Source organism: Ursus maritimus, unplaced genomic scaffold (assembly GCF_017311325.1).
Source record: "Ursus maritimus isolate PB19 unplaced genomic scaffold, ASM1731132v1 scaffold_4, whole genome shotgun sequence".
In the NCBI taxonomy this organism is placed as follows: domain Eukaryota; kingdom Metazoa; phylum Chordata; class Mammalia; order Carnivora; family Ursidae; genus Ursus; species Ursus maritimus.
In genome coordinates this window covers 80468978-80482545 of record NW_024426552.1, presented here as the reverse complement: position 1 = coordinate 80482545, position 13568 = coordinate 80468978, and the positions used below count along the sequence as shown (strand labels likewise).

The window sequence follows — 13568 nt, the reverse complement described above, 5'->3', positions numbered from 1 at the left end:
CTTTGACTTTCAATTTTCATTTACTTGTTTGTTTTTATAATTCTGGGAGAATTTGTCAACTTTATCTTTCTACCCATCTTTTGGTCTCTTTTTCTGTTATAATATTTTTAATTTATAATATTCCAGTATATCTGAATAGTCTTCTTTTAATTGCATCTTATTCCTTTTCTTGAATATGATCTATTCTTTTAGCTCTCTGAGGATATTAATGATGGTTATTTATTTATTTTTAATAAAATTTATTTTGTTATATTAGTCACTATACAGTACATCCCCAGTTCTTGATGCAATGTTCCATGATTCATTACTTGCATATAACACCCAGTGCACCATGCAATATGTGCCCTCCTTAATACCCGTCACCAGCCTATCCTAATCCCCCACCCCCCTCCCCTCTGAAGCCCTAAGTTTGTTTCCCAGAGTCCACAGTCTCTCATGATGGGTATTTAAAGTCTTCTGTTCCCTGCATTTTCTGTTCGCTCCTGGTTCCTTTTTCAATACAGTCAATTCTGCTACAATGTGACAAAGTATTCCTAAAAATGACTGTGCTGTGTAAAATTACTCAGAAAAAACCACAGGGCTAATGAGATTAGGAGTGCAACAAAAATTTTTGTTAATAACACATTTAAAATAAATTTTAAATACATAAATACTGGGGTACCTGGGTGGCTTGGTCGGTTGGGTGTCTGACTCTTGATTTCTGCTCAGGTCATGATCTCTGGGCCCTGGGATCAGGCCCCACGTGGGGCTCCAATGCTGGTGGCAAGTCTGCTTGAGGATTCTCTATTTCCCTCCCTCTCTGCCCCACCCTCCCCATTCACATGCTAACCCTTCCCCCTTGCACGCTCACTCTCTCTCAAATAAATAAATTAATTAAAAAAAATACATAAGTACTATAATATATGTGGCATTTTGTCTTGAAAAAGACCAGAAGGTTAATTGTGGAAGTGACCATCCAGAGAAGTGTTGCAACCTGTGTGTCATTGTGAAGTATTGAAAGGAAGGTTATCTGAAAATAGAAGTAGATGGGTGTGGCTTATAACACCTACGGTGACCTGAGGAGGCCGATAGCTGTTTGAGATGTGTACATTTCATGTGTTCCTTGTGCAATTTGCTGGTGTTTCTCACAGAGGAAATTGTGCATAACCAAGTGCAAAGTCCACGTTATGCTCAAGTTCCCTTATATATCAGTTACATTGGTGTAGATTCATCTATAAGACAGTATTATAGCAGAACTGACTGTAATTTGTTTTAGACTCTACCTTTCTTTTAAGGAGTGATCCTCGAATGCTAATCTGTGGTTTTCCTTACAAGCTTAAAAGTTTTCCCTAGAAAAGCCTAGCCGTCCTGCTGTTTTTTGACATATTCCCTAGTGTCAGTACTGGTCTTTCCTCAGTTTCCCCAAAGAGAATTACTACAGTTAGTATTTCTGCTGCTTGTGATTGTTAGAGCCATCCAGTAGAAGTCTCCCTGTTTTTAGCGTACTGTCACACTTATGTTTTCAGCTGTCTCACACCTGTTTTCAGCTTTCCATGGGGTCAGATTCTCTCTGGTTCAGTCCCCTTCTTAGAGAATAAACTTTCCAACTATGACTCAGATAGAAGAAGGGCAGTCTCAGGTTTGCAAGTTATGAGGGGATTTCAGGTTTCAGACTGTTTCTGGTACTTCCATTTTCAGCCTCATCCTATAATTTCACGTTCAGTAGTAGTTGGTACATCTACTTCCTGCGAGTTTTTGAGAAAGGGTTTCCCCCATTGCTTAAGTTTCATATTCTTTGTTAAGTCACTTACCACTCATTCATCTCCTTTCCATCTTCCAAACTTGTCATATCTCCCTTTTCATGTTGTCTCATCTGCCATTTATTTTTGTTTTTTTTTTCCTTTACTCTCATTTTAGTCAAGTCTCAATAGGAACAGAGATAATTGTATTTGCTCAGCCTACTATTTTAAACCAGAAGTTGATCCATTTATTTTTAGCATTTAAGAGATTTTAGTAATTTATGCTAAATATTAATTCATGTCACATGTCTTTAATTATGTATCACATATTCAAGACCTAAAAGCATAGGCTGTTTTTACTGCTTCTTTGAACACTTTTTTTTCCCATTTTTTTCTTTCCTTTGACCTTTTTTATCCCAGTTTTCCCCTCTTCCTCTTCTTCATGTTAGAATACTGTTTTTCTAGAACTTCACACTGTTTACGCATACCCCTACTTGCTTTCTCTTTAAGAAACTTTAAGTGATAACTTTTTAAAATTTCTAATTCTAAGTCTTTTTACTTTTAAGCCTGCAAGTATTTCATAATATGTTTATCGCCTCTATTCTTTTATCTGTTTTTATGCCGATGAAATCTACTTTGTCATATTCTGTGTCCTTTCATTTCTGTACTATCTGCTCTTATGATGGTGTCAGTGCCCTCTCTATAACTAAAGTTAAAACTTCTTGATTTTATATGTTTTTATTTTTGTTTATTTATTTTTTAAGATTTTATTTATTTGACAGAGAACACAAGAAGGCGGAGCGGCAGGCAGTGGGAGAGGGAGAAGCAGGTTCCCTGTTTAGCAGGGAGCCTGATGTGGGACTCAATCCCAGGACCCTGGGTTCATGACTTGAGCCGAAGGCAAATAGATGCTTAACCCACTGAGCCACCCAGGCACCCCAATATATCTTTAAAAAGCAATGTTAATTTCTTTTATTTATCTCACGTCATCTAAATTCTGAAGACTCCTCCATGACTGATAGGTCTGTCTGTTCTAATCATCTTTGTAATATTATTTCTGTTTGACTGCTGACATATTTTATATCATAATTTTTTATACCTTATTATTCTTCCTGATCTAAAAGTTTTTTATTAACTTGTATAGGTAAGTCACATCTCTCTGTATCCATCTTTATAATTCAACATTTGCTGTAAGTGGTGGGCAGTCTTCAATATCACATAGCAAAGATAAAATATTTCATCCTTTATTTCTAATTTCACCATCTGCTAGCTCTATGACTGGGTAAGTTATTTAACCTAACTCTTCCTTTGTTTCTTTTTCTGTAAAATATACATAATAATAGGCACCTACCTCATGGAATTGTTGAGAGGATTAAATGAGTTGGAACACTTAGTAGTGCTGGCAACATAGTGATTGCTGTACAATTATTGGCTTTTATTGTTATTACTTTACATAGCAGAATTCCTACATCTCAGATGTTGTAGTTATCTTTACTATTTGCAAGAAAATGAACTTTAAGCTATATTTTCTCACTTTATTTCTTGGTCCAAACAATTTTTTCCAGCTTTAACTCTGCCTCCCTTTTTGAATGTTGGTTTTTTTATTCTGCAATCTTGCTGAACTCGTTTATTAGTTCTAGTAGTTTTTTAGTGGATTCCTTAGGGTTTTCTATATCCAAGGTCATGTCATCTACAAATGGCTTTACCTCTTTTCCAATCTGAATACATTTAGTTCTTTTTTCTTCCCTGATTACCCAGTCTAGAACCTTCAGTACAATGCTGAATAAAAGTGGCAAGAACAAACATCTTTCCTTTATTCCTGAACTTAGTTTAGGGGAAAGCATTCAGTCTTTATTAAATAGGATGCTAATTATGGGGTTTTGTAGATACATTTTATCAGGTTGAAAAAATAGCCTTCTATCCCTAATTTGTTGAATATTTTTATCATGAAAGAGGATTGGATTTTCTTAAATACTTTTCTTGCATCTGTCAGGATGATCGTTTTAATAATAGAATAAATAAGTCCCAATTCATTATTGTGGTGGGTTTCATTGACTGATTTATGTTGAACCAATCCTGCATTCCAGGGATAAACCCCACATATTCATGGTGTATATCTTTTTTTATATGTTTCTAGATTTGGTTTGTGTTTATTTTCATATGGGATATTGATCTATAGTTGTTTTTCCTTGTGATGTGTACCTCCCTTTTTAAATAACAACTTTCTCAGATCTCTATTGCATTCATCACATCCTCACCATAATCCTGGTTGTAGCAAGACTTGACTATTTCATCCTTCTCTTTTTTGGACCTTCCTTCTTATAGGGTTAATTTTCCAGAATTAGTCTCAAAAGAGTAATAAAATTGTCTTATCTACTTTTAAAAATATTTTCATTTGGGGGCACTTAAGTGGCTCAGTCGGTTAAGCATCTGCCTTCCACTCAGGTCATGATCACAGGGTCCCAAGATGGAGCCCCTCATCAGGCTCCCTGCTCAGTGGGGAGTCTGCTTCTCCCTATCTCTCCGTCCCTCCTCCTCACTTGTGCGCTTGCTCTCTCTCTCTGTCTCAAATAAATAAAATATATATGAAATATATACAATATATAATATTTTATAATTATAATATTATAATACAGTATATATATATATATATATATATATATATACACACACACACACACATATGTATTTTTTTCATTTAAACACTTTCCTTTTCACTGAGTTTGTTTCCTACCCTTGGTTTCAATTTCCTCCATCTATCTTATATTTTAGACAACTTTCCATCTCTGACTTCTTGTGTTGCTATGACTTTGTGTTCCTGTTCCCAGTTCTGTACCATTTCTTCTGGACCACATACCCTTTCACACTCTAGGTTAGTAAGCATCCCTTCCACCCTTGCTCAAAGATCATTCTTCGTCCTACTACTTCAAAACACCTTACTCAGGAGATGGAAGAAAGTATTAATCCCACATTGTCCGTCAACTCTGCAGATGAACATGGACCTAAAAATGCCACAAACTTCAAAGTTTATATAGATTTGAAATGTTTTATGTTACCCTGTTTTGTTTCTGTGCATCTTTATTTGTGCTTAGATTATAAAAAATCTCAGCATCAGTATACTAATGTTAATAGGTAAGCTTGACTTCAGGAGACAGAGGAGGACAAGGTTTTTTTGTTTAATGTAGGACAATAAGCACAAAAGTTTGTTTTCTTTTATCTTGCATCCCTAGGTGGAGTATGTGTTTACAGATAAAACTGGTACACTGACAGAAAATGAGATGCAGTTTCGGGAATGTTCAATTAATGGCATAAAATACCAAGAAATCAACGGTAGACTTGTATCTGAAGGACCAACACCAGACTCTCCAGAAGGAAGCTTATCTTATCTTAATAGTTTATCCCATCTTAACAACTTATCCCATCTTACAACCAGTTCTTTCAGAACCAGTCCTGAAAATGAAACTGAACTAGTAAGCAACTTTTAAATTAATAAATTGAAATTTCATTTGCAATAATTCTCTTTGGTAGTTGCTGGATTGTGGGAGAAAAGTTTAAGTGTTAGTGGGGCAAGCAATATATATTTGAAATGTATATCCTTTGATTTAGCACTGAGAATTTGTAGTCACAATCCAGTTTAACTTGCAAATTAATATGTGTCTGCCTTACTTCTCTGAGTATTTAAATGAGACTAAGTGGAGAACGCTTACTGCCTTGAAGTGAAGAAGAAAAGAAGACTTTGCTAAGAAATAGAGCTTAAATGTATTTAATACTTTTTGAGATCTCACTTTTTCCACAAAAGAGTTTTCATCTTTACTTACAGTTTGGCTGTGTTTCCTAAAAAGACACTTTTGTGTTGAAGGGTCATGAGCAAATGTGACATTTTACTCTTTGGAGTCAGAAGCAACCAGCTAGCATTCAGGCAGTTCAGGATTGTAACATTTCTCTTGTAGATCTAAGAGAGCCAAATTATTAACTGTATTTATTGACTTTTTTTTTTGAATCCTGCTTACAGTTTCTAAATGTTACTTGGGAATGGTATTTTTATTGAGAATATTACCTTTCTACAGATTAAAGAACACGATCTCTTCTTTAAAGCAGTTAGTCTCTGTCACACTGTACAGATTAGCAATGTTCAGACCGATGGCATTGGTGATGGTCCCTGGCAATCCAACTTTGCACCCTCCCAGTTGGAATACTATGCATCTTCACCAGATGAAAAGGCTCTAGTGGAAGCTGCTGCAAGGTAGTTTGATCTAATTTCCAAATCTTCAGAAAAACACCTTTTAAATACGAATGTGTAAATACTAGAAAATTACTTTAAATTGTTTGACAAAATTCATAAACACATAAAAGTAGAAGTGCACTTTAAATTGTAAATGAGAATTTTATATGTGTCATTAATTTTGTTGTCAAGCTTGCATTGAATCATATTTTGAAGAGATCTTTAGAAGTCTGGTTACTATGACATATGAATAATATAATTTGTGAGAAATACTTGCGTATGTGTTGCTTTGGACCTACTGTGATTCTTCACGTTGTTAGAAACAATGCCATATTCAAAGAAATATTTTTAAATACATCTTAAATGTATACTTTAAATGTTTTTATTCTTTCTAAGTTATAAGGAAATAAAACATGAAATATCATCCTTAAATTTTATATTTCTTTATCTTTTAATCCCTAGAATTGGCATTGTATTTATTGGCAATTCTGAAGAAACTATGGAAATTAAAATACTTGGAAAACTGGAACGGTAATTTTTTTTATACTGTAGTATTCTTTGTATTTAATATAGAACAGGAATCTGTAAATTATGGCCCGTAGATCATATCTGGCCTACAGCTGGCTTATACAGCCTGCAAACCTCATTACATAGTTTAAGGGTTTGTGGGTTTTTTTGTTTTTTTAATGCAACAGAGACTCTATATGGCCTGCAAAGCCTAAAATATTTACTATCTGGACCTTTATAGAAAAAGTTTACTGACCCCTGCTCTAGAATGATGTAATGCTATGTCGTACTTCATCACGGTGGTAACAGTATCCTACTCTGAATCTTTCATTTGTGTTTTAGCTTAATGTTTCTTGAATTTACTCATATGTTTATTCTTTTATACTCCTGGGGTAATGAGTTTCATGAGTTCTCACTAAATAAAGAAAAACTTCTTTATATTTCCTATGATTTTATTTTTCAAACATTAAGGAACAACTGCCTATTTCCAATATTTACACTGCTTGATAAATTAGTCCATTCCTGTTCTGTTCATACCTTTCATAGTCATACCAATTCCAGTCATATCTCAACTCCAACTGTCCTTTTCCCAACTATGCTTTTCCAAACTAAAATAGAGGCCATTCTTTGTCTCTTTTCATGTACAATCCTGTCTAGCTCGTTTCATCAACTTATGAACCATCATCCCACTCTGGTTTGTTTTGTTTTGTTTTGTTTTTTGAGATGTACACATCATTCCATATGTATATCACTATGCAAATCCATCCAGAAAACGTCAAGCCACACCTGACCTAACCACACAAATTCTTTTACTACTGCTGATAAAGGCATTTGTTCCCCCCACTTGTACATACATCCACTGTCAGGTTCAGAATCACTGCTTTAATGATCCTCTGTTACTAATGTGAGTGTGTTGTATTTCTCAGGTATGTTTGGGCAGAAAAGAGGGTTGAGAATCAATTACCTTTTTTAGTGAGAAAAACGTGAAGCTGGGCAGATCTGGATTCCAATCCTTGCTGTGCCACTCACAAGCTTATTTGACTTTAGGAAAATTACTTAATCTTTCTGAGTTTAATAGTCCTCATCTGTAAAGTGAGATAAGACCTACCTTCTTTGGTTCTCATGGGTATTAAATGACATAAGGTATGTAAAATACATGGCATTTGGTAAGTACTCAATAAATGTCAGTTTCTTCTATTTCTATCTTATGTTGTTATTAATGATTCATAACCCATCATCTTGAAAATGTAGTTGAGATTAATTTCTTGTTCTAAATCTTATCTTTTATAGGAATTCTTTTCAAATATTCACTTAATATTATTCCAAAAAAAGTAAACTTTTGGTCTTTCTTATTTTTCTTCTTTAGGTACAAACTGCTTCATATTCTCGAATTTGATTCAGATCGTAGGAGAATGAGTGTAATTGTTCAGTCACCTTCAGGTAACCTACCTAAACTTTTATGAATTTTTATTTATCTAATATTAAGAGTTTGATAACTGATTTTTCTTTTTAGGTGAGAAGCTTTTATTTGCTAAAGGAGCTGAATCATCAATTCTTCCTAAATGTATAGGTGGAGAAATAGAAAAAACCAGAATTCATGTAGATGAATTTGCTTTGGTGAGTGTAAATTTCTAAGATATATAAAACTCTAAAAGATAAACATACAAAAGAATTAAGGCTTCATTTTTGCATTAGTAGTTTATCAAAAAGTATAGAAACTCTGCAGCTCTGTTACATTATGTGTTGGCTTCCACATTCTTTGATGAAAAATTGACTTTCAACCTGCTAAAATACAAGTCTTCTCTTTGAACCTATAACAGTCAGCTTTTTTTGGTTGGCTGCAAAGATCATTCAAATTAACATATTAAGAAGAGGAGTTTAGTTAAAGAATATAGGAGAATCCCAAGGATGCGGAGATACTGGAACCTTCATACATTGATGGTGGGATTATAAATGATACAAACACTTTAGAAAGTAGTTTAACAGTTTCTCATAGAACATAGAATAATATAGTTACTATATAACCCAGGAGTTCACTGCTAGTTATACACCCAAGAGAACTGAAAACATATGTTCACACAGAAATTTAGCATTATTCCTAAATAGGCAGAAGGTAGAAACATCCGAATGTCCATCAGCTGATGCATTGATTAAACAGTGTGTCATATTCATATAATGGAATGTTGTTTGACCATTAAATGAAGTACTCATGTACTATAACATGGGTGAACCTTGAAAACTTCCTATGCGTAGTGAAAGAAGCTAGTTACAAAGGTCACGTGTTCCATTTTTACGAAATATCCAGAATAGTGGAATTTATAGAGACAAAAAGCACATTAGTGGTTGCCAGGGGCTAGATAGAGGGGTAAAAGGGGAGTGTCTGCTAATGGATGTGGGATTCCTCTTGGGGATGATGAAAATGTTCTGTAATTAGATAGTAATAGTACAACTCTGTGAGTACACTAAAAAACCACTGAATTGTACACTTTAAAGGAGTGAATTTTATGGTTTAGTGAATTAGTTCTCTCACTAGAAAAATGTCGGAGAATCTTACGAAAACAAAGTGCTAAAATTCATGTGAAGAGGAAAATTTTTAGGCAGCTCTCAGTCTTAAGAACTCATGATTTGTCATTTCTGCATTTCTATAAATGATTACTCTATACTCATCTCTGCTCACCTGCCTCCTTTACTTACATTGGTTTATTTTCTCCCATTGTTTCCTAATTGTTTATGATCTAGTTCATCTATCACAAGGTAACATCCATGAGAACAAAGACATTGTTCTACCTTACACTCATTTTAATTCAGAACCATACTGGCACATAGTTGGCATTCAGTAAATATTTGTGGTAAAATGAATTAGTTTCATATATTAATAACTCTCATGGTTCCTTAACTGTTGTTTAAGAAAAAGTTATTTATAGGTGTGGGTCATTTATGAATCAAGGAGCATCAATATTTAGAAATCTGAATAGTGTCATGTAGTATTTTAAAATGTACCCTTTCCAAGTTCTGTTATTAGAATATTTATTTTGGGAGGTGCCTGGATGGCTCAGTTAGTTAAGCATCTGCTTTCGGCTCAGGTCATGATCCCTGGGTCCTGGAATCGAGCCCTGAGTTGGGCTCCTTGCTCCCTCTGCTTGCTGCTCCCCCTGCTTGTGCTGTCTCTCACTATCTCTCTTTCTTTCTCTCTCTCTCTGTGAAATAAATAAATACAATCTTTAAGAAATATATTTATTTTGGGTTTTTCTGGGGAGAATACAGCAAGAGAAGGAACTTGTGTAACTTTTAAATGTAGACGCCAACTTTCAAATAGTAACACCGTAAGAAAAATTTGTGCCCAGGAGAACCAGATAATCAAATATATATTCCTAAGTGTTGTGTAATTCCATTTCACCAGTGAAGTTATGTAATGGTAGAGTTTAAAATCACTTGGTGACTATAGAAAGTATTGTTTATTTGATAAGGGCCACCTTACAGACCTGGTTATTTGAACTGTAAATTCATCATACCATGAACTCTCAGGAAATTATGGTCCCCTTTGCTTAAAAAAATTTCTTACAAAGTACGTAAGAGTGGATTTGTAAGTGTTAAAACAAGAGAGTTGAACCTGGAGCTGCCTCTCTCTTGACAGTCTTGAAGTTACCCCTATAGAACTTTCTGACTTTCCAGGAAAAACAGTTTTAAAACCACAGTAAGATAATCTTTATGATCCTGTCTAGGCTCTAATATTCTACAATTTAAAAACTTTAATTATTTTTAGCAACTTTTTAAGAACTCATCAGAAATTATAAGAGCTATGATAATATGTGTCCCATAACTCAGGTCATGAGGGCTTTGTGACACTTCATTTATTTCCTATTGCTAAATGATAGTACTTTTTAAATTATTTATAATTGATTTTTGGTAAGGCATCCTCAGTTTATTTCAGTGACTTCTTAATTTCTCTTTAATTATTTTTGTTCAATTTTTGTCTTTAATTTTTCTGTTTTAGAAAGGGCTAAGAACTCTGTGTATGGCCTATAAACAGTTGACATCTAAAGAGTATGAAGAAATAGATAGACGTCTGTTTGAAGCCAGGACTGCTTTGCAACAACGGGAAGAGAAATTGGCAGATGTCTTCCAGTTCATAGAGAAAGACCTGATGTTACTTGGAGCTACAGCAGTGGAAGACAGGTAAGCATCAGACAAACAGGCAATATCCTTTTTCTCTTGTAAGAATTTTCTTAGCCAAGTGTTTCTAATTTATGACAAATTCCATTTATTAACATCCTATAATAATGTATTTTAAATCAAAATATAGAGTTAAAGCCTTAATTTTTCCTGTTCAGTATATACAATTTTTATTCTAGCCAGAGGTCTTAAATAGATGAAAGAATTCTGCTATGTATAGTTTTGCCTGTAGGCTTGGATTTTTAGAATACTCCTCAGTGTGCCATACAAAGGCTTTAAGCATCTGCTTAATTCTCCAGCCTCATTTCCCACCACTGCCTACTTCCACTTTCTGTTTCACCCATACCAAACTGTATGTAGTTCTCTGAACAACTATAGTTAAAACTATTCTATTTTGTGCCTTTGTTCTTTGGCGAGGCTGTGCCTTCTGTCTGGATAATTTTTCCTTTACCCATTTGTGAATGTCTTTACAAAGTATAGCTCAGATAGTACCCCCACTCCAGTAAGACCTTTCCTTACCCCAATAGGATTAAAAATTCTCTTTTTTGAGAAGTATTAGTTTTGTAGGTAGTTCTGTGTTGTTTTTGTGGCAGTATATTACAATTATTTTTTTAAAGACTTTCTCCACTATTAGTTTGTGAATTCCTTGAGGTCCATTTTGTCTTTGTTCCCCACCATCTGTCTCTAAGAGTGTTTGCATTTTTTTAAATTAAGGTTTTCATTTACCTTTCAGTTGTCCTCATGAGATTTCTCAGACTCACCTGAAATTACATCATCCTTTATTGTGCATAATTTGATTGTTAAACTACTGATATGAGAAATTTTCTTATGAAAAGTGAGAAAAATCTTCTGATTTCAAATTTAAGTCTTTCTAAATGAAATAGGAGTTTATGAAGACCATATATTTAGTTTGGTTCTATAAAAATCAACTTTGAAGATATATTCTTAAAATATAAAGTTCTAGATGTTACGTTAACCAGATGATCACTAATTTGATTACTCCTGTTTCTTCCCTAATGGGAAAAAATTCAGTTATATCACTATACTATAATATTTTTAAGTCAGGGAGTCTAGGATTTACCCTACATGTACTATCTGGTTTATATTTAAAATAGTCAAAGAAGTATTCTCTACTGCTAATGTTTCTTTTATTTTCAGGCTACAAGATAGAGTTCGAGAAACTATTGAAGCGTTGAGAATGGCTGGTATCAAAGTATGGGTATTGACTGGTGATAAACATGAAACAGCTGTTAGTGTGAGTTTATCATGTGGACATTTTCACAGAACCATGAACATCCTTGAACTTATAAACCAGAAATCAGACAGCGAATGTGCTGAACAATTAAGGCAGCTTGCCAGAAGGTAAGAATGTAATTATCTCATGAGTTCAGGGGTCAGCAAACTATGGCTCATGGGTCAAAGATGGCCCATTGCCTGTTTTTTATAGCCCATGAGCTCAAAATAATTTTTACATTGTTTAATGGAAGAGAAAGAATCCAAAGAACAGTGATACTTTGTGATGTGAAAACCTATGAAATTTACATTTAAATTTACCTTTAAATCTGTAAATAAAGTTTTATTGAAACACAGGCACATTCATTCATTTACATATCATCAGTAAAAGATTTCGCACTACAGTAGTCTGGTTGGATAGTTGTGACAGAGACCTTAGGAAGCACTTTTATGATTTCTCACTGCTGCTTGATATACTACAGATTACAGTGACACTATTCTAAATCAATAGTATTTTGAGTGCCACCCATATTGCCCTATGACATTTTACTGTATTTTTATTAGTAGTATTTTATTATCATAGCCAAACAAAAGAAAAATGGACTTTTAATATCATACTTTTAATGCACAGTGGAGTGTTGATTATATTATTATCAAATTAGATGGCATTGTATTTATTAATCAGTGACACTTTAATATACTATTGAAAAGACATATTCAAAGATGAAATACAAAATCTTATTAAAGATAGTTCTATTGTGTTAAAATGTAAATCTCATATAGGTTAGCATTAAAAGGTGAACATTTGCAATTGATTTTGATGATAGAGAACAGTAACTTTAAACCCCAGTTAAGCAAAAGGTTATCCTCCCGCCCCCAAAGAAAAGATTTCCATTCTTCTCATTGGTAGATTTATGTTACTTAAAAAATTGTGCTCAATTACTATTACTACATTTTTACTCAGTCAATTAAAATTTTTGTCAAAATCTGTGGTCTCTCTTTTAATATAAGTACCTATATTATATCTCCAGTTTAGCCTCTTGACGCACAAAACCAAAAATTGAAATATGTACTTCTGTCTCTTTACAGAAGACACTTGCCAAACCCTGATCTAGTTTATAAAACTAAACTGGGAAACTAATCTGCATTTTATTGTTCAAAGATAATTACCCAAGTATTTATACTCTGAATTCATTCTCTTTTTTTCTAAGTCTTTTTTTAATAGATCAATTTTATTTAGAACCTCCCTTTAACATTCTGATTTTTCACAGTAGATTAAGGAGTGCTTCAGTGTAAGCATCAGGGTTGCTCATATGTCGGCATCTTAAGTCTCCTACAGGTGCCTGTCATTTGTAGTCTTGTGATGCTGATACAGAAAAACAAATGTGGAAAGAGNNNNAAGAGTGCCAGTTATCAGTGTGTTTTCAGAGCTTTATTCACATTTGTTATGCAGGCATTGATGTGGTACTAAACTCAATTTCATCAAAGGAAAATTTATTTAAGGAATGTTTTAAAGAATACAACTCTCAGAAAGTTCTTTGCTTGAGTTTAAAAAGGGGATTGATCTAGGTAATTATACTATAGCTTGGAAGTAGTGACAACACCATTGTGGCTGCTTAAACATTTAAGTACCATAATGTCAACAAGAACTCCCTAAAACATAGAAATTAATTGCTCAGAATCATTTACTTTATATATGCTTTCTAAAATTTTTA

The 13568-nt window shown here is 33.8% G+C and overlaps 1 protein-coding gene across 5 annotated transcripts in view; it reads left to right on the top strand.

Moving 5' to 3' along the window:
* Positions 1 to 13568, top strand: part of ATP11B (ATPase phospholipid transporting 11B (putative)) — a 111884-nt gene that overhangs the window by 54023 nt on the left and 44293 nt on the right. For all 5 annotated transcript variants that reach the window (XM_040621555.1, XM_040621552.1, XM_040621554.1 and 2 more), the window contains exons 13-19: positions 4949 to 5188; positions 5786 to 5961; positions 6403 to 6471; positions 7814 to 7887; positions 7961 to 8064; positions 10442 to 10623; positions 11779 to 11982. In XM_040621555.1, coding sequence (XP_040477489.1) covers positions 4949 to 5188; positions 5786 to 5961; positions 6403 to 6471; positions 7814 to 7887; positions 7961 to 8064; positions 10442 to 10623; positions 11779 to 11982 — 1049 coding nt within the window. The remainder of the gene's footprint in view (positions 1 to 4948; positions 5189 to 5785; positions 5962 to 6402; positions 6472 to 7813; positions 7888 to 7960; positions 8065 to 10441; positions 10624 to 11778; positions 11983 to 13568) is intronic.